This window comes from Dermacentor silvarum, chromosome 9 (assembly GCF_013339745.2).
Source record: "Dermacentor silvarum isolate Dsil-2018 chromosome 9, BIME_Dsil_1.4, whole genome shotgun sequence".
Taxonomy (NCBI): domain Eukaryota; kingdom Metazoa; phylum Arthropoda; class Arachnida; order Ixodida; family Ixodidae; genus Dermacentor; species Dermacentor silvarum.
Genome location: NC_051162.1, coordinates 102553683 through 102581141, shown reverse-complemented (window position 1 = coordinate 102581141; position 27459 = coordinate 102553683). Strand labels below are relative to the sequence as shown.

The 27459-nt window shown below is 45.1% G+C and overlaps 1 protein-coding gene across 2 annotated transcripts in view; it reads right to left on the bottom strand.

Annotated features, from left to right (window-relative positions):
• LOC119463437 (uncharacterized) overlaps positions 1–26989 on the bottom strand; it is a 43766-nt gene extending 16777 nt beyond the window's left edge. Inside the window, exons 1-2 of one of the 2 annotated variants that reach the window (XM_049656537.1) lie at positions 26328–26989; positions 2602–2617 (exon numbers count right to left, since the gene is read on the bottom strand). In XM_049656537.1, the coding sequence (XP_049512494.1) occupies positions 2602–2617; positions 26328–26348 (37 nt within the window). In that variant the 5' untranslated portion in view covers positions 26349–26989. Of the gene's footprint in view, positions 1–2601; positions 2618–16534; positions 17406–26327 lie in introns of those variants that run through there. The other variant, XM_037724282.2, reaches the window with a different exon arrangement.
• Positions 26990–27459: the final 470 nt, after the last annotated feature.

Here is a 27459-nt window from a genome sequence, read left to right as displayed (position 1 = left end):
AACTAGAATATCGGCTATCCCCGTTTGCTCTCTGATCATAACCGCTCTCTTCCGGTGTCTTTAAGTCACACCTCACATTTTTTTCGTTCCATCGCTCTTTGAACTGTCCTTAATTTGTTCTCGAGCTTTTTGTTAACTTCCAAGTTTCTGCGCGATATGTTAGCACCGGTAGAATGCCATGATTGTACACTTTCCTTTTCAATGACAGTGGTAATCTCCCTGTCAGGATTTGGTAATGTCTGCCGTATGCACTCCAACCCAATTTTATTCTTCTGTAAATTTCTTTCTCATGATCAAGGTCCCCTGTGAGTAATTGACCTAGATAAAGGTACTCCTTTACAGACTCGAGAAGCTGACTGGCGATTCTGAATTCTTGTTCCCTTGCCAGGCTATTCAACATTATCTTTGTTTTCTGCGTATGGATCTTCAACCCCACTCTTACACTTTCTCGGTTAAGGTCCTCAGTCACTTATAATTCGTCCCCAGTGTTGCTGAACAGGACAATGTCATCTGCAAACCAAAGGTTGCTGAGATATGCGTCGTTGATCCTCACTCCTAAGCCTTTTCAGTATAATAGCTTGAATACTTCTCTAAGCATGCAGTGAATAGCATTGGAGAGATTCTGTCTCCTTGCCGGCCCGCTTTCTTGATAGGTGTCTTTCTGTTTTTCTTGTGGAGAACCAAGGTTGATGTGCAATCCTTGTAGATATTTCCGAAGATATTCACGTATGCCACCTGTACTCCTTGGTTACGCAATGCCTCTATGATTGATGCTATCTCAACTGAATCATAGGACTTCATAATCTATGACAGCCATATAGAGAGGTTCAGTGTACTCCGCAGATTTCTCGATTACCTTATTGATGACATGGATGGCATCCATAGTAGCATGTCCCTTCCTGAAGCCAGCCTGTTCTCTTGGTTGATTGAAGTGTTGCCCTGACTCTATTGGAAATTCTCTCGGTGAATGGATATTTTATACAAAAGTGAAAGCAAGCGAATGGGCCTATAAGTTCTTTAACATCTTCCTTCTTATGGATTCGTATAATGTAGGCATTCTTCCAGCTCTCTGGTATGCATGAAGTCATGTGGCATTCTGTATAAAGGGTCGCAAGCTTTTCAAGCCTGATATACCCTCCGTATTTACACTGTAATTCCACCTTCACCTGCCCCCTTTCCCCGGGTCATGTCTTGCAAGGCCCTTCTAACTTAATCGCTAATTATAAAAGGAGCATCTGTACCCTGTTCATCACTACTTCGTATGAAGGTAGCTTGGCTGGTTTAGAATACTGTACAGGTCAGTAAAGAATTGTTCTGCTGCTTTTACTATATCATCGAAATTACTGATGACATTACCGTGCTTAACTTTCAGTGCATGCACCTTCCCTTGTCCTATACCAAGTTTTCATCTCACTTATTTCACGTGCGGTCATTTTTTACTGCTTCCTAAATTTTTCCCACGTTATAATTTCGAATATTCCTTGCTTAGACATTACTTACTTAAACCTTACTTGATCACTACACTCTGATGATCACTACACTTTGAAAAATGAATGTGGCTTCAGCAATACGGTTTTCGCTACATTGCTTGAATGCTAATTGCATTAACGTTAAGTGTCATCTTGAGATCTATTCTGCTGGGACTTGTTTCCCCAGTATTACACGTATAATGCCGGAACCTACCACTGATTGCAAAAAAAAAATTATGATCAAGGTACCGAAAAAAATTAAGTTGCTCATAGGTAGCGCATGCTCACGTTTAAATATAAAAATATACTTGACATATTTATTCGTCCGGCCACCCACACTGCTCTCTCAAACTTTAAGAAGAATGAAGACCTGCCGCCGAAGCTCAGTGGATATGACGTTGCGCTGCTGAGTTGGAGGTCGCGAATTTGATCCCGGCCGCGGCGGCTGCATTCTGATGGGAGCCTAATGCAAAAACGCGCATGAACCGTGCGTTGAATGCACGCTAAAGAAACCCAGGTGGTCAAAATTACAGCGTGCCTCATAATTTGGTCGTTGCTTTGACACGTAAAGTAGCAGAATTTTTAATCTCGAGCAAGTTTAGCTTTCGCAAGAGCTCCATGGTTGCAAAACTCATGCAGTCGAATACACATAATATTACAAAGTTTTAGCGTGTCGGGTATTACGCTAAACGCAGGAAGACAAGGCATTTCGCCGGATGGGCGAAGGCTAAAAAGAGAGTGGCCTACCCGGCACCAGCCACCTGGTGGCGCAAAGCTCAACCAGGCAAACAGAGAAGTAATATATAAAGAAGTGTGTTCTACATCGCTGCTGGTGTGCAGTTTCAGAAGCGGCGTAATCGTGTTCATGATTACGTCGCTGCCGAAATTTTACACCACCAAAAAAGTAGAATACGCTTGGTAACTCCAGTTAGAGCTCTGTGTTTGGTTGTGCTAAGCACTACCAGGTGGCTGCACAGTGCAGGCCACACACGTTTGCCCCCCACCCTATCTCCTCCTCACGTGCTTTCCCCCCTACCTGCCTGCGTTCGGCTGAATACCGAACAGGCTAAAACATTATTACAGTCATCAGTTTCACCGGAAGTCCGCAAAGGGAAATGAAAAATGGACTTACCTGCGTATTCTTTCTCCTGAAAACAGATTAAATAAAAGTGAGTATCAGGATATGTTTCGTGGTATTTAAACGCATCTCCGAGCAGTACCATATATAAAATAAGAAATGGCTTGCGTTTCACTTCGTGGAAGCGCCCATTTAAGAGAAAGTAGAGATAAACCCAATCTTGCTGTTCCCCTTGATCTGCGTCAATCGATATTTTTATTTTGCAGCAAGTTTGTTGTGTGTGTTAATTAAAGTTCTTTTACGTTTTTAGTGTATACCGTATATGATGGCTTATATTGATTGCACTTACTGGTATTCAAAAGTTCGTAACAGAAATTGCAAGAATTATAACAATTCAACGAGGTAACAGTTCCCACAGAAATCGCTTTCAGTATTATTGAAACATACCAAAAGCATCTGCACGGTTTCCCAAGAATCTGCTAATCAGTTAACAGGTGAAGTACAACACAGAAAAACAGTGGCCCTCTCCTCTGAACGATGTCATTCAAATAAGATCAAACGATTTTATTCCAATGGACCGCGTCCTAAATGGAAAGTTTTTTATTGAGGCATGCAAATAGAAAACGGCGAGTAAATAAAGCCAACCAACTACGGACGCGTGAAAGCAGCAGTAACTTATGTCTACGCTGCATCTCACAAGTCGTTTTCAGTGCTGGCGAAGCTACGATGCGCACACAGGCGCATTATCTTAGCGCAGTGGAATATAGTTCCAGGGCGTAATTCTCTAGTTTTGTCTAGATAGTTTTGCTTTTGCTTGGTACATGATACCTTAAAAGATACGTGACATATTAAGACCTTTGCGCAAGCACGTCGTATCGCGCACTTTCTGCAGCCGCTGAGCAGACAGCGCAACGTGCATGCACGTTTCTCAAGGGGCATTCGGCTTTCCTATTGGCTAAGGAGTCCCGCAGGTACCGCAGTGCTGCGAACGACTTGTCAGATGGAGTATAGTAACTCGGGGCAGAATTCACAAAGCTCTTCTTTCGTAAGTGCTCTTTGCCATTGGTTGGCCATCTTTGGTAATGATATGCCCAGCATCAGGATTGGCTAGAATTTGCTTTTGCTAACAGTTCTGGGGTAAGATGTTATGAATACAAGCCCCGAATCTTTCCTTATACAACGAGCCTTCACGGACACTTTGCTCTAAACTTTGAGAGCAGCAAGCAAGCACCCTTTACGATCTTAATTTGGCGACGTCACTTCAGTCTTCGTTGTAATGACTTATTTGCACAAAGATTTAAATGTGTGTCTGCTCATGTAAAAATGAGTTCGTGCCCGCCTCGACTCTAGAAGATTATATAGTTCGCTTGATATCCACTCTTTGGACTTATACACGTATTACGTATATTTAGCTGAGCCTCAATGTTTTTTTTATCTTTGTTGAGTGAGGCACTGCCAATTTGCTTACTAGCTTGCCTCTTGTAATTTGCGTACGTGTATATCGCTTAGTAAGTCACTTTCAAAGAACGAGACCTATTTCAGTTAGTATAAAATACGATATACCTCAGAAATTACAACCTCCTGCAAAAGTATAGTTTGCACGTGCCTTTCACATTGCGTCACGCATACAGTGATAAGTAAAATTCTTTAGGTAAATTTCTTTAACTGGTAACGTTTTGTTGTGTACGCCATGCGTGAGCTACTGTGAGAGCATACAGAAATTATTTGTAACTGCATTCGTAAGCCGTACATGTAACCTCCTAACTGCATTGTTTAATGTTTAAGCAATATGAGTAAAATCTGAATAATGTATTGTGCTAATGGTTTACACATTTTGAGGGCCGCTACCAGGCGTTGGTGTGCAAATATTTTGCCAACTGAGCAATCACGTAGGTATTAAAAACAGGAAAAATATCTACTGGGAAATTTAAAACTTGTGAAGGGTAAAACGCGCACGGAGGAAAGACAAGTGATCCCAAAAATAGATAAAAGCATATATATATATATATATATATATATATATATATTCACGTATCGCGACTACAATATTGTAAGCGATATTTGCTGCCAACTCCAATCCCAGTTGTTTATCCCTTCGCGCGTCTATCGGGCCAGCGCTATATCGGCGCCAACACCCACCGGAGGTGAAGCAGCAGCGACCGTGTGATCCGCTTTAATTAGCCAAGATACGGCAGTCGCCACAATCGACAAGCGTATCACGCGAGTACAAGCCCCTGCACGAAATAAACGACATCCTCCGCCAACACTATGAAAGAGATGCGTCTCGATACGGAAGATGAAATCTACGTGTAAGTTCGTGAAAGAGACATTTACGCCGCCGCGCGATCGCGGCTAGTGCGTATGCTGCACACGTTTTGACTTCAGTGTACCGGCGTTATCGGGGCGGACATCGTTCGAAGAAACGTGACCTCACGCGAGTTGGAAAAGGGTTGTAGAGTGCAGCAGGGGCCCGGTACGTTCTTTTGGCTGCAGCGGCGTGAGATCGACACATATGCGTGACAACAGCACGGTAGCAATGTATGTTCCCAAGGGCCCGAGAAAGAATGAGATCGCCACATGGTGCTAGCAAGAAGAAAAAAGAAACTGATGCGGGAGGTCTAGCGCACATGTAGGAATCTATGTGGAGTGGAAACTTTTGTTTCATTTACTGCCAATTCACATAAGAATTCCCTAAGAGCGGACTACTTATACAATGTTTCGAAACCAACACTGCACTCTTTTTACATAAAACTGAACAAAATATGTTGGGTTTAGGAAAATGCAATACGAATAAAAAAATTAGGAACAAAATGAAGTTATCTCACCGGCATGTCATCATAGGAAAAGAAAAGCAAAACAAAGAAAACAGCGAAAAAGAATTTACACACGGTGCTACCATTGTAATTATCCTCGCCTGATAACATTCACTAAAAGCTTGAAGGCTCGATGCAAGGTAATTGTCATTCTGAGCTTATTACTAGCGCTAATGAGTCGTGTAGCAATGGCTAGAGATCCGTACAGCTACACCTATGATAGATAAACATGTCCATGATCAATGACGCAGAAAAAGCTCGTTGATAGTGCAAGCTGAACTTTCCTCAGAAACACACCCTCCCATTTATCACTCCCAATAATGTGATTCACTCCCAATAATGTGATTCCTCATCGGGATACCCCATCAGGCGAGCAAATTATTTAACATTATCATCTTTCAATCGTAAAAATACTAGCTTTGAATATGCGTTCTTTCCACGAACTGTTACTGACCAGTACTGCAGTGGTGGCATCTACACAAACATACGAGTAGTTTGTATCTCAATTTGTCTAATCACTCTCGTAGTTGTGAACAGGAAGTGTGAATAAGCCGAGGGACCCGATTTTTGTTAGTCACAACAATATGAAGTGAGCAGATAATGTGCAGCCGAGGAAAGCAAAGAGGGAATCATATGTTGTTTCGTTGAGATGTAGAAATGATAAGGTAAAGGGACATGAGAGTGGACGAAAAAAACAAGTTGCCGCCAGTGCGATTCGAAACCAGATCCTCCACATTACACGCCTGCGATACCCTACCACCGAGCTACGGCGACGGCTGTCCTCACGTACACATATCTGGGTATTCACTGCTGTTTATGTAGGTATGTGTGCAATATTTGACCCAGGTAAGTCGTGTTATGCGTCATTCTTACTGCAACTCGTATTGTTTTTCATGCAAATATTGTTTATTATTGTATTTACGGCAGCCGCCCTGCTAAGATCCTCATCGAAGGAATTAAACTGTATATAAATAAACAATAAATAAATAAATAAATAAATAAATAGTGAAAAGAAATAGAATAACCCGTTGCATGCTGGAAGCGTTGCTCAGACCTATTACTATGTCGACTACCCCGCGTAAATAAGAAACCTCATCGTTTGCTCGTGATGTGAAGGAAGTAAAGCAAATCCATTTCTTTGCGCCGGCAGGACGGTGGCTACTGAACGAGCGCAGCCCCTGCCGCGACGAGTATACGGCTGCTCGGCATAAGCAGATTCCCAGTTGGCTGCAATTCAATGCCACAATGGCACAAGGAAGTCAATATTCAATGCCACAATGCCACAAGGAAGTCAAGAAAGCCTCTCTGTTGCAGTGGAATGCCCGGGGCCTCAAATCAAGAATTTCAGATTTTAGACACTTTGTCTTCGAAAACCGTTTTCCCATCCTCGTAATTTGTGAACCGAACGTTCAAAATGCCATCCGCATTTCTGGATATGAAGCATTCATGTCCTCTACCTGTGGTGATGTGAGCAAGGTGATTGTATATATAAGATGTGAACTGACGTACGTGTTGCACCTAATCCCACCTCACGACACCAACCAGTACGTTTGTTTAATCGTAAAGACGAAGAAACTTACGTTCACTCTCGTCGCTGCCTACATTGCTCCTTCAAGTCGCTTCGACTCTAAACGACTGCACGACGTGTTATCCACGACACCCGGCCCTACGATCCTCACTGGAGATTTTAATGCTCACCATCCGCTTTGGGGGAGTTTGAAGATGGACTCTAGGGGAAAGAGGCTTGTATCTTTTGCAACACAGCACGACCTTTATTGCCTCAACGATGGTAGTCCAACATATTTACGAGGGATTACATACAGCAGCTGCCTAGATTTGACCCTGGTCTCTCGGCGTCTTGAACGAAAAGTGCAATGGTTCTCAGATATCGAATCACATGGCAGCGACCATATTCCCACGTATCTGAAGATCAAGGGACTATTGAAATACTCCTCCACGACTCTCCAACGAATTGACTGGCCAGCGTTTCGGTCACACATGGAGGAAGTATGTCAGGAAGGAAACCATTCTAGTCTGGAACACGAAATTCAAACAGCCATGAAAGAGACTACGCGCGGTTTTCAGCCGTTCCCGAAATATGAAGAATTCGAAGCCGAATTGCAGCGACTACGAGCGATTCGCCGGCGGGCGGAAAGAAGATACAGGAGAACAAAATCCATCCACGATCTCAGAGAGGAAAGGCGAATACAAAAGAAGATTCAGCGGCGCATCGATGCGCTCCAATCTCAAAAATGGAAACGATTCTGTGAGTCGTTGGATCCACGTCAGCGCTTATCTCAGATATGGAGGACCGTGCGTGGACTTCGCGTATCACCGCAACAGCGTGTTCCTTTCAAATCTCTCGCTTTGCACCAAGGTTGCAGAGAGATTCAGATTGCTGAAGAATTTTGTTCAAGACTTGCTGGCTTGCAGCCCCAATGTGCACTTACACCATGTGTCACTCCTGCGTCCCGGGACTCCCGTATGGATGTCATGTTTTCGATGGAGGAGCTTGATGCGGCCCTGGCGACTTGCAGGCGCTCTTCGTCACCTGGGCCAGACGGCGTTACCTATACGGCGCTCGGCAATCTTGGCCAGAAGGCGCAACTCGTGCTGCTAAACCATTACAACGAGTCTTGGCGCAATGGTGTGGTTCCACGTGAATGGAAATGCAGCCGCTTGGTACCACTTCTCAAACCAGGTAAATCACCGTTAGATTTGTCATCGTACCGCCCCATCGCTCTGGCCAGCTGCATCGGAAAAATAATGGAAAGAATGGTTTTGACGCGCCTGGAATGGTACCTGGAGAAATACAATGTGTACCCAGATGCTATGGCTGGCTTCCGGCGTGGGCGCTCATCCATAGACAATGTCATCGATTTGGTCACATTTGTTCAACATCAAAAACGTCTGAAACGACTCACTGCGGCATTGTTCCTTGACATAAAAGGCGCCTACGATAACGTAGCACATTATGCCATTATAGAGGCTCTGATTGAAGCCGGAATTGGTGGCCGCACTTTTCAGTGGCTATGCAGCTATCTGACCGACAGACATTTCTTCGTGATGACCGAGGATGGCGCCACGACTCACTACCAAACATTCCGTGGAGTACCACAAGGTGGGGTGTTGAGCCCGACACTATTCAACTTAGTGCTCGTTGGCCTAGTCAGATGCTTGCCCAACACCGTTGGAATATCAATCTATGCTGACGATATCTGCATCTGGGCGTCTGCTGTAACACGACTGCAGGTACGAGCAAGGCTACAAAAGGCAGCTACGTTAACATCACTGTACTTACGAAAACAGAACTTGGAGCTGTCTTCAGAGAAATGCTGCCTTGTTACATTCACTCGGAAGGCAATGAGGCCTTACTCTGTAAGTGTCAATGGGCAAACAATTGCAAACGCACGGAAACACCGCTTTTTAGGGGTAATTATCGACCGCGACCTTTCATGGAGCCCGCACGTTTCATACCTAAAGAAGAGGTTAACGACCATAACACACCTCCTTAAATTCCTCGGTGGAAAATCATGGGGCACATCGGTGCGGTCAATGCTGCAGCTTTATTGTGCCTTATTCCTCGGTTTCGCAAGATACAGCCTCCCGGTGCTAGGCAACACCTGCAAAACAAACCTGCGTGTACTCCAGGGACTACAAGCTCAAGCCCTAAGGACGTGTCTCGGTCTTCCGAAGTGTGCGTCTACGGCGGCAACGATTGTCATTGCGCGAGACCACCCAATAACAACGTACTTAGCCACCGACGCCCTCAGGGCGCATATTCGGCACGTTGCCCGACTACCTTCCCACCATCTTGCATCTTTACTTACAGAAAGGCCAGACACAACTTTCAATCGTATAATTGCAGCCAATCATACCTCGTTGCCATCGAACTACATGCCTGCAGCAAGACCATCCTCACCGTTATGGTGCCTGCACAAACCTGACATACGCCTCACCATCCCAGGAATCACAAAGAAAGCTCACATGCCGTCATCTGCCCTGAAACAGGCCACGTTAGGACTTTTACATGAGGTTCACAGTGCCCGCGTACATGTTTATGTCGATGGCTCAGTCACACCTACAAGTTCAGCTGCCGCAGTGGTGATTCCAGCAAGATCCGTCAAGATGCAGCTAAAGACGTCACATGTCTCATCAACAACAGCTGCTGAACTGGTAGCCCTCCGTGCGGCTCTTCATTTCATTCTGGAGGAACCACCCCATCCATGGTCAATCTTCTGTGACTCCAAGGCCGCCCTACAGAGTTTACTCTCAGTACTGCGCCATGGATCACATGAGCAGCTCGTCGCAGAGATAAGACAAGTACACCATCGCATAATTGATGAAGGGCACAATATAATATATCAGTGGTTGCCTAGTCACTGTGGCATACATGGCAATGATCGAGCGGACGCAGCGGCCCGATCTGCTCATGACGGTGTCAACTGCGTTGCCATTCCTCTTTCGAGAGCCGACGCAGCGAAAAAACTTTCCGCGCTTGCACGTGAACTAACATTGATGCAATGGAATTCCTCCGATTTCACAAGTGCACGCCTTCATGCCCTAGACCCTAATTTACAGCTTCGTATTCCATTCGACCTTCCACGACGGGACTGCACACTTCTAATCCGTCTATGGCTTGGAGTAGCATTTTCAAATGCGTACTCCTTTCGTATCGGAATGGCCAATAGCCCACTTTGTGAATCCTGCGGGTGTAACGAAACAATCGCACACCTTCTTTGTGAGTGCCCTCGTTTCAACCCACAGAGAGCAGCTCTCTCAGCGACAATAGATCAACTGGACAAACGCCCAATAACAGAAAAGAACATCCTTGGAAACTGGCCTACACAAACAACGGCGCGAGCCGCCCTGAAGGCACTGCTGCGTTACTTGAAAGACACCGGACTCAGTGACAAATTGTGACTCTGCATTGTGTTACTTAGGACGGAACGTTCAGACAATGCAACACGAGAACGCCTTCGCGGACTTCATGACAGTGCCCACAGAAACAGTTCTGTTTTGTGTGCGTGTGTGATTTTCTTGTTTCCTTCCTTTTTGTTTATTCTTTATTTTCACTTATTTTTTTTCTCTCTCTCCTTTCGCATCCCTTTACCCCTCCCCCGGTACAGGGTAGCCAACCGGAGATAACCTCTGGTTAACCTCCCTGTCTTTCCTTTACCTTTTTCTCTCTCTCTCTCTCTCAATGCCACAAGTCAGTTATTTATTCAGGGCGGCTTTAATAAGAACGCACTGCTGCTCTTGGTCAGTCGTCCACGATAAAATCTCGGTGGCCATGGCTGGCCTGCGTGTGGGCGCACAGCCTTCGATTTCTTATCGCGCGCATAGCAACGAATGCAGTCAAAAGTGAGACAGTCTTGTGGAAAAGAACGCCGGGCAGTTCTGGATATCATTCGGGCCAAACACACTTGATCATTATCCGTGTATCTCGAAAAGGAAGCCTAGATTATTAGATTATAGTAAGTACAACACAGCACCACTCACCGAAAAACAAAAACAAAAACAAAAACGTTTCAGCTCTCTCCCTGGAATCTAATTCATAATGGCGGTTAAGCTGCTGTCGGGCAGGTGAGAAATCCTTTTAAAATGTTTACTTTCGTGTGCCTCAGAATTAGCTCTAATCGGTGCCGACCTGACGAAATTCCACCAGGCCTTCAAAGGATGGAAATAGAAGAAGCTCGTGTGCATCCAAGAGATAAGCCGGTTGCGATGTTGAATAAAAATATAAAGTCGTTCGTCGTGTCATAATAGCAATGCCCTCCCAAGGACAATATACCCTTCGGTGGGACCTAGCTTCAGAACGAACGTACATTTTTTTTAAATGTTGAAATCGATGTTCTACAGCGATTAAAAACATTTTTCAACGCATTTTTGCTCACAGGGCGGCGCTGTATCAGAAAACTTCGCTGAAATCTCATTTACTCGACGGGTGCAGTAGATGTAGCCAGGGTTCCGTACCCAGTTATTGCCTTCATTCGTCCATTCGAAATGTTTCGAGTGTTCACCTATCTTTCATGCATAAGTGTTCCATTCCAAGAAACGCGGTAACTCTCAAGTGCAGAGCGCTGGAATTCATCGCAGCGACACAAATACTGCCCCGCCCTTACTGGTTGTGACTTCTGCTCAGAATGAAGACGCGGATTCCATTCCCGCTCATGTCAGTCACATTTCGCAATGAAGCTCAATGCAAGAACACACGTGTACCCTGCTTTGCGTACTCGTTTAACTCAACACCACGTTATTGAAATTAATCCGCACACCCAACTTTAGTGTCTCTCTTAGCCCGCCAGCTGTTTTAGGACGTTTAGATACTAAATTTTTAGCAATGTTTAGCTACTAAATGTAAATCATAACGATCGAAACTCTTGCTAGGTGTTACTCTCGGGCTTATTTCATCTCATCGGCGCTTACACGCGCTTTGAGTTTTGTTTACTCTCTTCCTGCTAATTGCATTCTGCAAAAGTTTTGTTGTTTATGAAGCGGTGAAATACTCGGCAAGGTACACCATAACAATTGTCTAATTATTTTTTGTATGCAAGACTGCTCGTCCTCTGTTACCTTTAGTTGCTGTGTTCACGGGATTAACGTTGTTCTCTACGAATGTACATGCAGTGCGGGCCGTCGCAGCTGACACTTTTTTGCTCCCCAAAGCCAGATGCATTGTTCGCTTGACTCAGCTAGCATGTTGAATTTATGGCTACCATAATGGGGGTCGGAGGGAGAGTATTTCTGACGTGTGCTTGGTTTCGGCACGCCAGCTGCAACGTCACCAGATCTGCTTCCATGCAAAAACAGAACATGAATGTCCGCAGTGAGCCTAAGTGAAGCCTTTGATAAAACAGCAATGACTGGAAACACGTACGCTCCGGCTGCGGCTTAGCGGTATCTGCTATGTTTGGATGCTCACCACTGTAGCTTCATATATCTAGCGTACGTTTTCTACGTGAATGAAAGAAGTCGAGATGCATTTCACATCGATTCCGCATGATCGCTGCAAAAACTGTCAGGGACAATATATGTAGTCAATAGGCTGAATAAGAAGCGTTTTCTTGCGGTAACACAGAGATTAACACGACAGTAATAATAAAGTCAAGTTCACATTGTCTGGCGGCTTATACTTCCCTAGTAAAAAAAAATGTGTATCTCACCAAGTATCACGGCTTTTCGCAAGCCAAGCAAAGAGCAAAACAAAATACTGGTGGCGACGCCTACCGTAACGTTACGCTATTTACTTTCTGTGACGTTCCTGAGTTTGACAGTATTGCTGGGAGCGATTTACGAGATTATGAGTTATGAATATTGCATTCGAAAAGGTGCAACATGGCAACAATAAGAGTCTTTCATCTGTACACCTCCCCCAGGCGCATAATAAACCAACAACAACACGAAAACAAACTACACGACGCAGCACCGGCGTCCGTGCGGACACTTCGGCGCCAAATTATGTTGTGAAGTTTGATCTTCGTCTACTCCGCCAATAATTAAACCAATTTCCGCGCAAGAAAATAACAGCAAATGAATCTTTGCTAGAATGCTCCACAAGTAGATATTAATTAGACATTCCTCTTAGTGCTTCTACAATGCACATCCACATTCTGCATTTTTGTGCCACGAACCCGCACTATGCACTACATTTGCACGTCCTAAACTACGTGGCATGTCCTTTCTTTCGGCGTTTTGCTTTCCCTTACATGTAGCAACCAAGGTAAGAAAGGAGCACGTGAAACAGTGAACTGAGCACGTTGGCCGGTGTACCAACGGCTATATAGCGATGCTCTTATCACGGTCACTGGAGATATCGCGATGAAGAATTCTGCTCACGTGAGGTGGTCGCCTTTATCTCACTTTTCCGGCCGTCGACGATGCGGGCCGCTACGAGAGGCCGTTTTCTCTGATAGCTGTAGCGTATCGCGAACAAACAACTAAACGTGCCATAGTTGCATTTTGTGCAGGCGATACAAGATGCGACCTACGAAGATGCTAAAGGTCGCAGGTGTCTACTGATATAAACCTTCATATCAACACCGGCTCCGTAACGATCCCGGATGTATGTTTAGTTGCAAAGGGATTTACAGTTGTAATGTGTTGTAGCATTTGGGTAACTATTTCGCGACTATCATTATATATCGACACTCTAACAACCAGATGAACGAATCACGATACTAGAGATAAATTTTTTAAGCTCTTTACTTTCTGCAGCTGTCACCTTCCCCGGAATCTGGATATCCACCAGTGCTAGTCCACGGTAAGATGCACTATAAGCACAAACGAGGGAGAGCGCAAAAATAGAAATCACCACTAATATTGCTACACTTGGGCCCAGCGAAGGCATTCAACCGATCTTGATAGCGTGTAGCCTCGTAAATATGCGCAACTCTGTTTCATTGGAAAAGAAAACCTACAAGAGCAAAACCTTCACGCTTGACGATCTCTATAGCAAGACAACCGCGAAGCAGCCTTCACGCTACTTGAATTGATTGCTTGTGCATTGTGTCGCATGACCTTTAAGAGCAGACGTGAATGGCTGCAGTGTTTGGACACGTGTTGTGGTCGGCTGATAGTGACTTTCGTTCGTAGTACATTGAAAGTGTGAAAATAGATCTACCGGCTCTTCGGTATTTATGATACAACGTGCTCAATAGCTTGCGCCTTTCCTGTAACTCATCGCATTCCGGTCCGTAGCAATATAATACACAGACAATGAATCAATACTAGAGTAAAATTTGGCGCCGCTACTTTTCAACCTCGGAAATAACCCCGTGTAGTAGTGTATGAACGTTTCAGCAAGTTGCTGCTAATTCGTTGCGAACATAGTATGCGTTTTTTTATATAGTTCTTTTGTGTCCAGTTTTGCTTCAATCCTTCTTTGAAATATTTTGCTAGAGCAATTATTTCTTTTAGGAAGTCTGCTAGTTCATTTTACCACGTAATTTACTGCCTACAAAGTGATAAGAGCTCATTGGAGCAATATAATTGCTTGATGTTTCCCCGGAATTATGCACTCATTTTATTTTTGTTCGCATAGGCTACTAACACGGCATATTATAGTACAATAAATACGCATAAACTTGTATAAACAAGACGCACAAGTGGATTGTGGAACTTGTTTAACGAAATTTAGCGCTCGTACTCTTTAGGCGGGTATTTAGGTACTGCAGCCTCTGCAAACACTTTCTCTCCTATGGCCTTTGTTCTGCATAGATACAGCCACAGCAGATGGCTGGCGTCCGCTTCATACGTGAGGGCAGAGCTCTTTGAGCCCTACACAGGGTCCTCAGGCAAACGTTAAGGAATCTGTAAGTACCACCGTACGATGATTTCTCCATATAGTTACACATGGTACACATTTTGTCATTTTAAGTACTTAAGTTTTGGTGGGGAAATAAACCAAGGCACCAAGTTTAGGTTCGTTGAAAATAATTCGAGGTGGCAGAAAACATTCAAGGTTGCTAACGTAAGAAACAACACATAAGCCCGTTTGAATACTAAAGGGACAAAAAATGGAAAAAAAAAGATCGGGGTGTTCTGTATAAATTTTCATCTTGGCAAAGCTACAATAGTGGCGACACACGTAACAAGTAGCACCAATATTCCGTTTCACATTGCTTAGTACGATTCACGCATGCCGCAGAATAGGAGCATTTGCCGACGGCTTTCCCATTTAATATCAAGTGCTTCACGTCATGCTTTACGAAGGGGTAAAGGGTCAGTGTATAGGTGCACGTGTATAGGTACTGCCTCAGGCCAGCAGGATCACATAACACAAAGTCAACGAGATCAAGAAGCCGCGCAATGCATTTACTGATTATTGGACAGCAACTAAGCCCCTTGGTCAGCGATATTATGGTGCGGCATGTACGAGTACACTGCGTAGTGCTTCTGTTGCCGAGAATCTACAGTAAACGTCGACAAAGGCCGCTTCGGTGTGCTTGTGTACCCTTATACGGTGTGCTGTAGCAGCCTGCGAACGTTTGATGCCTGCATGGTATCAACATAAGCCACACATTACAGTACATCTAATGCGAAGGAAACGTGTGAACAAAAGTGATAAATGTAGATGGACACACGTTGAACTTAAAAATATTCTTTTATACATGCCATCTTTTTACTGAAAAAAAAAAACGATGCAAAATAAATACGTTCTAAATAGTTGCGGCAAAGAATACAAATTCATGCATATATTTGAGGTCTGCGTTAACAGCTAGTTTGGAGCTTTTTAACCTGGTTTAACCTTTTAACCCTGCTTTGATGCGAAACTATAAAATCGGAGCGTCCATAGCAAGCATGGTGCCAAACTTCAGCAAAAATGACAGGATTTCTAAAAAGAAAGAGGTCAGGGGGGTATGTTGCAACTTGATTTGGCCTTGGTGCATGTTCTCACGTAGGGTGGACTTTCATCCGTCGACTGACGTGTTAAAACTTTCACAAAGCAAGACCGACTTACTACTACTATAGTAGAACAAGTCTACACTCATGAAGTATAACAGCGAAGTTTGCGTGGTCGTGCTGTTTTTGCGTTAGGGTGGGGCTTGCGCATCAAAATCTATTTTTCTTCGTGCTCGGTAAAGGCAAGATACGCGCAGCGTCTAATGACTTGGAAACTCGTGTCTAATATTTTAAAGCATTATTACATTAGTATAATATTATGTTATGTTCTTATTAAACTAACGGCACTGGTACAGAGCAAACACCGAAAAAACTTAAGCACTTTTTGTTTCTTGCTCATTTATTCTGGCACGCCATTTCAAAGCGGCTGGCTCTTTGCTAGAGGTCGTTTTCCGGCTGTCCGCCAAATATGTATACGTCCACCGTTCCTCTGCGCTAAGCTGTTCAATTTAATAGTTCGAAGTTGCCTGCAGCCACGAAGCAGGAAAATGTTTATATGACCTGCGCGTGGCCAATCTCCCGCTTGTATTTAACAAGGAAACACACATCCACCTTACGAGCAATGGCTATTCCAACTTTGAATGCAAGTACAGGCAGCGTCACTAACCATCGGCGAGCTAATAAAAACACGTTCACCTTGCCGCTAATGTTTCCGCCAGTTGCAGCCGGCTCATTTCTTGTCTGTTTTTTTTTCCTTCTGGTAATAGCATAAAGATACACGTTTCTGCAAACGGCAACATAAGAAGCTACACGGAATAAAGCACACTCACCTTAACAAGTCGCAGAAGAAGCAATATAGCGACAACTGCAATCGCAACAAAAAGCGACGCGAACACAGCAGATTTCACAATCGTCCTTTTCGTCAGTCGGGGTGTTTTCTGTGGTGATCCTTCCTGCAGCACTACTGATGACGCAGGGTTCAAACCACCGAACCTATTAACCGATGGTCCCGTAGGCACATACTGAACATACGGCGGCGGCGTTTCCTTCAAGTCTGGATACGGCGGCGGCATTTCTGGGTAAAGTGGTGGTATCTCCGTCCCCATTGCCAGCTCCCGTTCTTTAGAGGTAGCCATGGTCTTTTCTGTGTGTCGATGGAGCTTTCACTTCAATACCAGGTAACGGACAATTTCGAAGGTGAGTCAAAGATGGTCTTAATTATAGAAAAGGTACACCCACGAAACGCGCGATCAGGACCGGATAAAACTTAAACAGGCGCCTATCAAGAAACTGCACTGACGCCCACTCGCCAGGATGTGGTAGAAATCCGAAACTATGGCACTTCCGACAATTCGGCTGCTACGTTGGCAACACCGCTGGAAGGCTTCAGTGAGAAGTACTGGCGATACAGGAAATGTGGCCACAAGTGACAACTGGCGACGAAGCAACACACACTGTCGTGTCCCGAGAGGATCGTCGAGCTCCGGTGTTAACACTACGCGTGGCTCGCCAAGCAACAAGGCTTAGATCAGCGCGCGACACGAAACGAGAGCAGACGAGCGATCAAAACAACGCGTCTGTTGCGTCTGCGCCGGCCCGCGCAAGCGGTTGCTGCTGCTGCTGCTGCTGCTGTTGCGGCGCCTGGCGTAGGCAGGGGCAGGCACGCCGGCCTCGCAACGCGAGCGGATTCCGCGCTGGTTGGGAGAGAAGGAAACTCGTATGGTAAAGAGTGCAAGCAAGGTTTCGTGATAGCGGAACGGCCCGGGCTAAGCGCTACACCGTCGGCTCTGTCGCCTTCCGCCGCCGCCGCCGCTCGACGGCGCCTGCGCCCACTGTGGCAAAAGCGGCCGTTGCGTCACGTCGCGCCGGTAGTTGCTTGGCGGCAAAACGAGAATCAGTGCGGATGACGGCGGACGGCTGTGAGGGATGTAACCTGGTTTTCCGGTCGGCTCTATTTATTTGCGCACCAAGGTGCGGGGGTCAATTCTGGAGAGCGCTTTTGCAGCTTTTTAACCCTGTGTAAAATGCCTTGAGGAGTAAACATGAATAACTGAGTTGAAAGGGGGGGGGGGGGGGGGACGCACATCAAAACAAGGCACACAAGGAAGCATATACAAGCTGAGAGCCTATACATTTATTCCAGAGCATATTTTTTTCGAATGAGCAAAAAGAAAGAAAGCTTCCAGCAAATTATTGAGTGTTTTAACAATCATCGCCATGATTAATAGTAATATTAATCATGGCGATGATTGTCACACTTCTCCTATATTCAAAAACTTGAACGTGAAATCTCGCTGCTTACGTCACTTAGAAAAATATGTTGTTCCTCGTGTGTACACAAACTATGGCAAGAGGACCCGTGCTTTCTACGTGCCGGCTAATTTTAACAATCTGAATGATAATGAGACCACAGGGTCATTTAAAGAAATAAAAGCATTCTTAAGGTCATGGGCGATACATGAAGCCCAAAACTGTTAAAATTTCCTGCAGGATTTGTAAGCACGCTACAATCACAGTTCACATGCAGAAGAAGGCATCATATAATGTACTTTCTTTTTGTACCTGTCAGAACCTGTTGAGCGTACTGTTTTAAACGTCTGATGTCACTGTTTTCTCTTTATTTATTCTTCTACCTGGTAGGCATAAATGGTATATGTTTTCAATATTATAGTACCCAGTGTTTTCCCCCTATCTTTTCAACATTATTTTTGTGCTTTGTAATCCGTTTAGTATACACGTATTAGTACTACCTGCCGACTGCCCAGCCCTGCACACAAGCAATGTTGCTTATGCGGGCTGGATCTGTAACTAGGATGTAAATGAATGCAATAAATATTATTATTATTATTATTATTATTATTATTATTATAACATCTATGCTTACTGGCAGTTGGGCAAAACTTCTTTTGGCAGAATGTAAATTTACGGACAGATCAAATGCTTCAATTGGTACTGAGTGACAGCAGTCATATAAGTGCCTGTTTTCATTAGTGAACAAAAAAGAATTGTGGCCTCCATCCGGGCCTCACAGGTAATATATATATATATATATATATTTAAATGCCATTAAAATACATTTTGAGACAAGAAACTGCCGTAAATTAGTGACAAAGCAATGTACAGTGGCTAGCTGGTAAGTCATATGCCCAAAAGTCAATTAATGCGGCTAGCTGGTTAGTCATTTATTAAGGCGATTAGCATCCTTTGGCTACTTCGGGCATTTTAAGCATGCCTAGTCTATCTATCTATTATCTATCTATCTATCTATCTATCTATCTATCTATCTATCTATCTATCTATCTAAGATCTTAGGCCTACCCAGTGTTCATGCTCTGGGCCGGACTTTGCAAGCGAGTGCTATAGCAACGTTGGTCGATACCCAGAACAACGCAAATCTTAGAATGACCACTGATTACAGAAAAACGTGTCTTCAGCAATACGTTGTGCTGCTACATTGCTTGAATGCTAACCGCACAACCGTGTGTGTCGGGAAGGTCATTTATAAATGTTGTAAAAAGCAATGGGCCCAACACTGAGCCCTGAGGGATACCAGACGTTACGCGAGCCACACCAGATTCTGTACCCTTTATCACCGCATGCTGAGACCACAAGAAAGGTGTTCCTGAATCCATATAATTACTTGTTCATTGATATCAAACCAGCGCCGTTTATGTACATGTAATTTGTGATCCACAAGGTCGAATGCTTTTCTAAAATCTACAAACACCGAATCATTCCACGAACACACCTACATTTCACCACAAACTTCATGAACAAATCCTGTTACTTGGGTTATAAGGGAAAGTCCTTGTCTAAAACCATGCTCTGTTGGAGCAAGGGGGTTGTGATTGGTTATGTGTGTCATTATATTACTGCACAAGACGTGCTCTGATATTCTGCAGACGATACGTGTTACACATATCGGTCTGTAATTGCTGATCTATTTCCGAGGCCCTGATTTGTACACAGGCACAATGAATGTCACCTTCGATTCGTTCGGTAAGCGCCCTGTGCTCAATGACTTCGAGTACAATACCCTTAGAAAGGGTGGGATGAACGGTACGCACAATTTAAGAAAACCACCTGTTATTCCATCCGGCCCTGCTGTTTGCAGAGATCTAAGCAGTTCGAGAAGAGACTGACTGCCACTTTAATTAATATCTATATCATTCGTGTGTTCAATACTTCCATTGGCAGGCGGAGGCGGAATTTCTCTCGACATACTCGATAAAATGGAATCTAGCTATCTATCTAACACTATATATATATATATAACCACATAAAGCCAACAGACAATGAAGCCAAGGAAAACATCGGGGAAATTAAGTGTAGTTGAAAGTGGAATGTAGAAAATAATGAAGAAAAGGGGAAATGAAAGTGGACGAACAGATAACTTGTCGCCGGCGGGAGCCGAACCCGCAATCTCCGCATTACGCGTGCGTTGCACTACCAATTGTGCTACGGCGACGGCCATCAATTCGTCCACTAACTTGGGTATTTATGTTTACTAGATCTAGCCCTAGGAGTGTTAGCCAGCGCCACCCAGAACCTTGGTGGGCGGATGTGGAACATCCTTATTAGGCCGATGACGTCACGATACACGTGATCTTGGGAGAGCAGGCACGTGGCTAATAAACCCTCGCATGCTACCTAATGACATCAAGGCTGCCAGATTCGAGACCCTCGTATTGAAATACGAAAGAACAGGAACCGAGGGGCTCGATTTTCCCCGATGCTTTCCTTGGATTCGTTGTCTGTTGGCTTTATGTGGTTATGACTGATAAAATCGAGCCCCTCGGTTCCCATTCTTCTTTCATATATATATATATATTTTTTTTTTTTTCATGACACAGAAGTGATGAAGGCCGGACCCCGGCCGAAACGTCAGTAAAGTCTTGTTATGTTTATCCTACGTGCTTCTATTTTTTGAACTACTTCTGTGCCGGCTCCTGTGACTCTTTACTTGACTGATTTCTATATATATATATATATATATATATATACATTATAATGACGAAGTTAGCACAAGCGTCGCTGTGGTCGCATGGCTCCTGAAGTGAGGAAGAGAAAAACAAAAGGATCGGGGTCGCTGGTTTTGCCTCGCGCTGGCCTTTGGCTGGAACTGCTCGGGTGCTCTTTGCGCTGGACCAAACGGGATTAAACCCCAACAAACCCCATATCATTTGGTGGAGGTGCTGGGTATCCTAACGACTCGCCCTGGAACTCCGGAGCCACACTCTGCCCTCCGCTACCCCCACGACCATGCCAGACGACGCCGTTGAGCGACCCACTTCGTCAACTGGGCCAGTCACCTGCGGTGCCGTTCGTGAACGAGGCCCAGCTGTGTTCAGTGGCACAGCTGATACCGACGTCGACGACTGGCTTTCGTCGTACGAACGGGTGAGCAACCACAACAAATGGGACGATCGGACAAAGCTCACCAATTTTTTATCTTGCGGGTGTCGCCCACCTCTGGATTCCGCCTCACGCTCCCGGTCTTTCGTCTAAGCTGCTGGCTCAATACCACGGACCCTACCGGATCGTCGCCTGTACATCTGCTGTAAACTATGTGGTCGAACCTCACGCTGTCTGACGATCTGCGGCGTCGTGGTCGCGAGACCGTGCACGTCAGCCGGCTTAAACCGTATTACGATCCCTCTATCGTGTCGTCACCGTGAGTCGCCAGGATGGCTAGTCTTCTCTCGTGGGGCCATTGTAATGACGAAGTTAGCACAAGCGTCGCTGTGGTCGCATGGCTCCTGAAGTGAGGAAGCGAAAGACAAAAGGATCGGTGTCGCTGGTTTTGCCTCGCGCTGGCGTTTGGCTGGAACTGCTGGATTGCTCTTTGCGCTGGACCTAACGGGATCAAACGCCAATAAACCCCATATATATATATATATATATATATATATATATATATATATATAACATTTTACACCGACCCAGTGCTCATGCTCCGGGCCGACCTTTGCAAGCGAGCGCCATGGCAATGTTGGTCGATACCCGTAGCAACGCACGTCTTAGAATAATCACTGATTGTAGCAAAACGTGTCTTCAGCAACACGTTGTGTTGCCACATTGCTTGAATGCTAATCGCATAACCGCCAACCAACAGCCATCGTGAGATACGTTCGGCCGGAATTTATTTATTTATTCATTTCAGCATGTTAAATCAGAACAGCCCAACCCAAGGCAGCGCTGTGGTAAGGCAAAGCTCATAATGCATACAATAGGCGCTGAATAGAACTGTGAGTCTGTACTTCGTGTAGTGTCTACAAATTGCTGTCGGAAGTCAGTGCTCTTAGTTTTAAGTTGGTGCCATATATTTCTCTGCTATTTATTGTGCACAATGTCTAACAGGCTTTTGCACTGGCAGATAGGCTTCCGATCCCATCGGCTGAGTATTGACTTATGAAATTCAATGTGTAAACAGTCCGTTACTTGAACACTTTCATTAACCGGCTACTTCCGGGCCTTACACACTTAATCCTAACAGGCCCATTTGCAGCTATGGTCGGCTGAATTAACAGCATGGAACGAAACCATAATGGAATATTGAACAAGGGGATGCATTATAAAGAACGCCAGAGGTATTCGGGTACATTCATTTTGTTAGCACTGTACCACATCGGAAAGGCACGTATATGCAATACACTTGCTCAAATGCTGCCGTATTCGATTGTTTGAATTCCATTCGACTTATTTTGTCTATGAATCTATGAATCCAAAATGGGGTACGAGAACGAAACACATTTCACCAACGTAGGAGGATTACAATAAATTGTTTATATGGGTTTTTCTTAAACTCGTTGGCATCGACGATGGAAACGATAGAACATGGAACGCAATTCCCGTCCATGCTTGATGTGGTAACGAAATAATCTTAAATGAGGGTGTTATAACATTGTTTAACCTTATCACGCAGTGCAACATGGCACTACATTATTAAGTAAACACAACTGTTAAGGATTATGGGGTTTTACGTGCCAAAACCATCACCTGATTATGAGGCACGCCGTAGTCGGGGTCTCCGGATTAATTTGGACCATCAGGGGATCTTTAGCGTGCACCTAAATCTACGTACACGGGTCTTTATCTGCAGTTTGCTCCCATCGAAACGCGGCCTGTCTGGCTGGGCTTTGATCCTACGACCTCGTACTTACCAACCCAACACCATAACCACTAAGTAACAACGGCGGGTAAGCATAGCTCTTTAGGCAGCGCCACTGATGCAGCCCCATAACTTTAGCTGCTCATTTATGCCACATGATTTCGGGTGCATTCATAGTTTTTGTGGTTTATATGTGTTTCATAAGCGGAAACAAGGGATATGGTGGATTTCTACACAATCTAAATGATAAAGTAACGATTTGAATTCGTGGTGACATTTGACGACTCATAAGTTCTTTGAAGAAATTAGAGCCCAACTCGTAGTTTAGGACGCCTGCAAGTGTCCCCAATTTACTTCAAGTGGCTACTTAGCTACGCTGATTTTGATTGGACATCTGTTTAACCCCTCGCCAAAGCGGTCCATACGTGTCCCTTCCACATTGAGATGTCGGTAACGAGAAATAAGTAGCATCATATTGGAATGACGACGATTACTTAAAAGTCGCCATCGCAACTGGTAAGACATTCGTCAGGGTATGACAAAGACAAGGTGCACTGTGGAGAGCTTTGCTTCAAAAGGCTTCTTTGGTACGTTACACTTGATGCCTTTAAATCGACATCTTCCTGCGAACCCTTTGTGTTATGTGGCAACTTCGTGGCCCTTGAGCGAAGAACTTGAAGTCGGTGCCCCTTATCTCTTATGATTTAGCCAGGGGTAAAAGGGTTTATTCAAACTACCCTCGGCAACAAGCGCTCCTTTATTGTGTTAGATACAGACAATTACCTAGCATCAATGAAGTTCTTTGCACGCAACCACTCGCTGGTGCACGGTAACTATGGTGCAAAGGTGCGCGTCGACCATGCTATCGGACCCGTCAAATAGGCTGGCAATCCCACACTCGCTTGCCGCGGGTGGACCTTTTGTCTCCCCCTGCATGGCACTTCCCGAAATTGCAAATGGAAACCCGCACGGTTCGAGGTCATTTACTCTCGGCCCGGGAACGGCTGCCTTGTAGAACTGGAACGTCGTTCAAGAACGACTCGTCCCATCCAGCTGAGCGCCTTCGGGCGGGGAGGCAATGCCGGACGCAGGTCAGCCATCGGAGAATAGGGCCCGTGGTGTGTCCCCATTGGCCGAACATGACGACACCTGCGCCTGCGCGACGATTGGCTTAAAATGATGTGACCTCGATAGACAGAAGGGGTTATAAGCCAGAGAAAGACCGAGAAGAGAGACAAATCCTTGTTTCCGCGGGCCGCATCGTCCGATTTGCGGACTGCCTGAACGATGGCTTTTACTGTTATTTTGTCTTTCTTTTTGTTCCTGTACTTAATATAAATGAACCGTAATTATTCTAAGTCCTCTCAACGTCGGCCACCTCCCTTACCCAAACGCAACATTAAATAATTGGTGGACTCAGCTCAGCCACAGACACAGGACCGAGCCCCAGCGAGGATGGGTCAACAAAGTATTCGCACAGATTTCCATTGGAAGCCTTTTACATTGTGCAAAGAGGGCGCCTGAATTGTCGAATCATGCGTTGAACTTCAGGCCTCGAGAAAATAGCACAAAGCCCGCGCGGTGCAATACCGTGCTCTGCAAGGCTTGAGGGTCGCATTTTACTATTCACGTAACTTAATTTTATTTCGCAATAATGCAACGCGCCGAGCTATTCATTACGGCAGTAGCACAAACGTGGCTGCATCACATCTAGTCGTGATGGGTGACAATAATCGATAAAGGTGATGCTTCTGTACATAGTGCTGCTGCAGAAGCGCATGCACCCAATGCATTTCTCTGCAAAGGCAATGTCGATAACGAAGCTGAAACTGAAGTGGGAATGATGCAAGAATACCGCTGTGTGAGTCATTCTATGCTGCGCTGGCACTGCGCGATAAGTTTCCCGCGTGGATGATGTGGAAACGCGTAAGGAAGCATAAATGTGATAATGCGCTACGGCGCTTGCTTAACCACCACAGATGAAAAATAAAAAAAGCGGGGACGCAACTAGTGCAATGGTAGAGCATATTTGCGCTATAACAACGCATCTTGAAGGTCACGACTAGATGACAGTGCAGCATTAAAGAGAAGTTTGCTGTGCGATTCATCCGGGAGAATCTTGGCCACGGCTGTTCCCTGCTGTTGCTGTTTTGTCCGAATAGCTCACGCTTAAGGAAATCAATTGCGTACTCGATGGTTGAATCGAATGAATCTCTGTCCTTCCAGTGCAGCAGCGCGAACCCGTAACCATTAGGCCACAATCGCATGTATACATCTTTCATGTCAATACCAAATAGCTCTTGCAGATGATCACCGCATGTTTCCCATTGCGTGACGTCGGGTGCGCGAGAGAACATGCGCGCACGCAAGTTTCCTTAACGCCAAAGACGCCGCAATGAAACGGGCAATTTTGTAGCGTTTGATTACCCGCTTCACGAAATCTTTCCTTCTAAGAATAGGAAAATCAATATAAACCTCTAAAACATCCAATAATGAAAAAGGTTCACCCGCTGAGCTTTATTCCACATTAAAACGACATTTATTCGACATTAAAACAACAATAAACTTTCACAGCAACGATAGGTCATATCGACGACAACGTACAGTATAACGAAAGTATAACGACAACAACGTGACGACAACGACATGAGGACATTGCGATGACGACGACTGTATGACAACGATGACGTGACCACGACGGTATAACGACAACCGGATGAAGCTGGAATGACGAAAACGGCATCACAACGTACGCATGATAGCGTCGGTTTGACGACGACGCAATGACGACGATTGCATGACATATGCGGAGTAATCATGATTGACAACAGGAGCCATTCCACTCACGTGCGAAAGAAATGTTCAGTCGTTTTGCGCCGGCGCCGGTCACCGCGACGAAAGGCTGACACACACACACACACACACACACACACACACACACACACACACACACACACACACACACACACACACACACACACACACACACACACACACACACACACACACACACACACACACACACACACACACACACACACACACACACACACACACACACAGTCATTGCAGAGTGCGAGAAAATGAGATTGGTGGCCTTAACAAACATGGCACATGGAAGTTTTTTAATCAGCTGTCACGAGGTTGTTTCATGTGGTGTCAATAGCGTCGCTGGAGCAGCCCTCGACGTAGAACAAAACTGACAGTGATGAACGCGCAGTAGATGTTCTGCAGTGCTCAGTATTATGAATAAACATGAACTACTACTGAAATACTGAAATACTAATGAACTAGTACCGATTCGATCGGCTTTCTGGTCTCTTGTAGTAGGCACACACATGATCCGTGCGTTGATTAAAGTTCGTCTAAGCTTTCTATTACCGGTATCTAAATTAAACTACAAGAGTAAAATAGAGAAGTCTATAGAAACATAAATATCTCAACAGCTTTTAAGCTTGAAACAATCTAAGGCTGAAAATTTTTATAATTAAAGACATTAAAATAAAACTCACCTTCAGATTAGGTATGATCATTAGCACCGCTACCACAGTTGCCGCGGTGAGAAAAGCTGCTGGCAGAATCACTTTCACAGTCTTCACACGAAAGTATCGCCGAACATCGACTTTTGCTGGTGTAGTTCCCTGGAGGCCGCGTCTCGTCGAGTTCAAGATCTCCGAACGTATCGGAAGAGGTGTTCACTGGCGCGTATTGAACATATGGTGCGGGCCGTTTATCCTCCATCCTTTTGCGCGGATACATAGGAAGTGTTCTTAGAGAACTGATTCGTGTGAATCAAAAGTAGCAATGTCTGGCAACCTCCTTTCTCGTCATTGGGCGCACGTCTATCAACGCACGAAATTCCCCATTTAGAGCTCAGTCTACCAAAGGCTTTACCTGCTCACTGAATCCGCGACTGATCTTCAAACGCCCGCTTCGCAGCACTGCATCACTGTAGGATGATAGACGTCTGGTGAGCGCGCCACGCACCACAGCTTGCAAATTCTCTTTTCAGCCTCTGCTAGAGGAGCTTCAGACTGCTTCACACTCACATTTCATTTACATGTGGATGTAGACAGAGAATGCAAGGAAATGGCGGTTGAAACGCTCACGCGAGTTAGTCTGACAAATAGGACCGCAGCGTTGGAAACTGCAACCTATCTTCATCTCAATGTGAAAAACATGTGCGAGCAAGCGCTGTTACGAGAGTCCTGTACGCTGGAGGAGGAAAGGAGAGAGAGAAAGAGAGAGAGAAAGATAGGAGAGGCAGGAAGAGAGGAGGGGCAGGAAGAGAGTAGGGGGAGTAATAGATTATGTAATCAGTTGAGAGAAAACACCCTAGCAACGATAGACGGATGTGCCTGTTTGCATGTTGCGGCGGAATACTCTGAGTTATCACATTACACGCCGCCGTGCGCTCAGCTCATACCAGTCGCGAACGGTTCGTCCGGTTTCGGACTTTTCTTGCGTCAAGGATTGTGGTCTATTCGTCATGTTAACGAACTTACAATATATTTAAACACAGACCCCTTCCTCTAACTTTGACCTTGGCCGACGTCAATAAATTCGCGAGAGGGATGCTGTTCAGCGAATATAAAAAATTGATGCAACATGGTATTTCGATTTGAAGCATGAAATTAAGCTGTG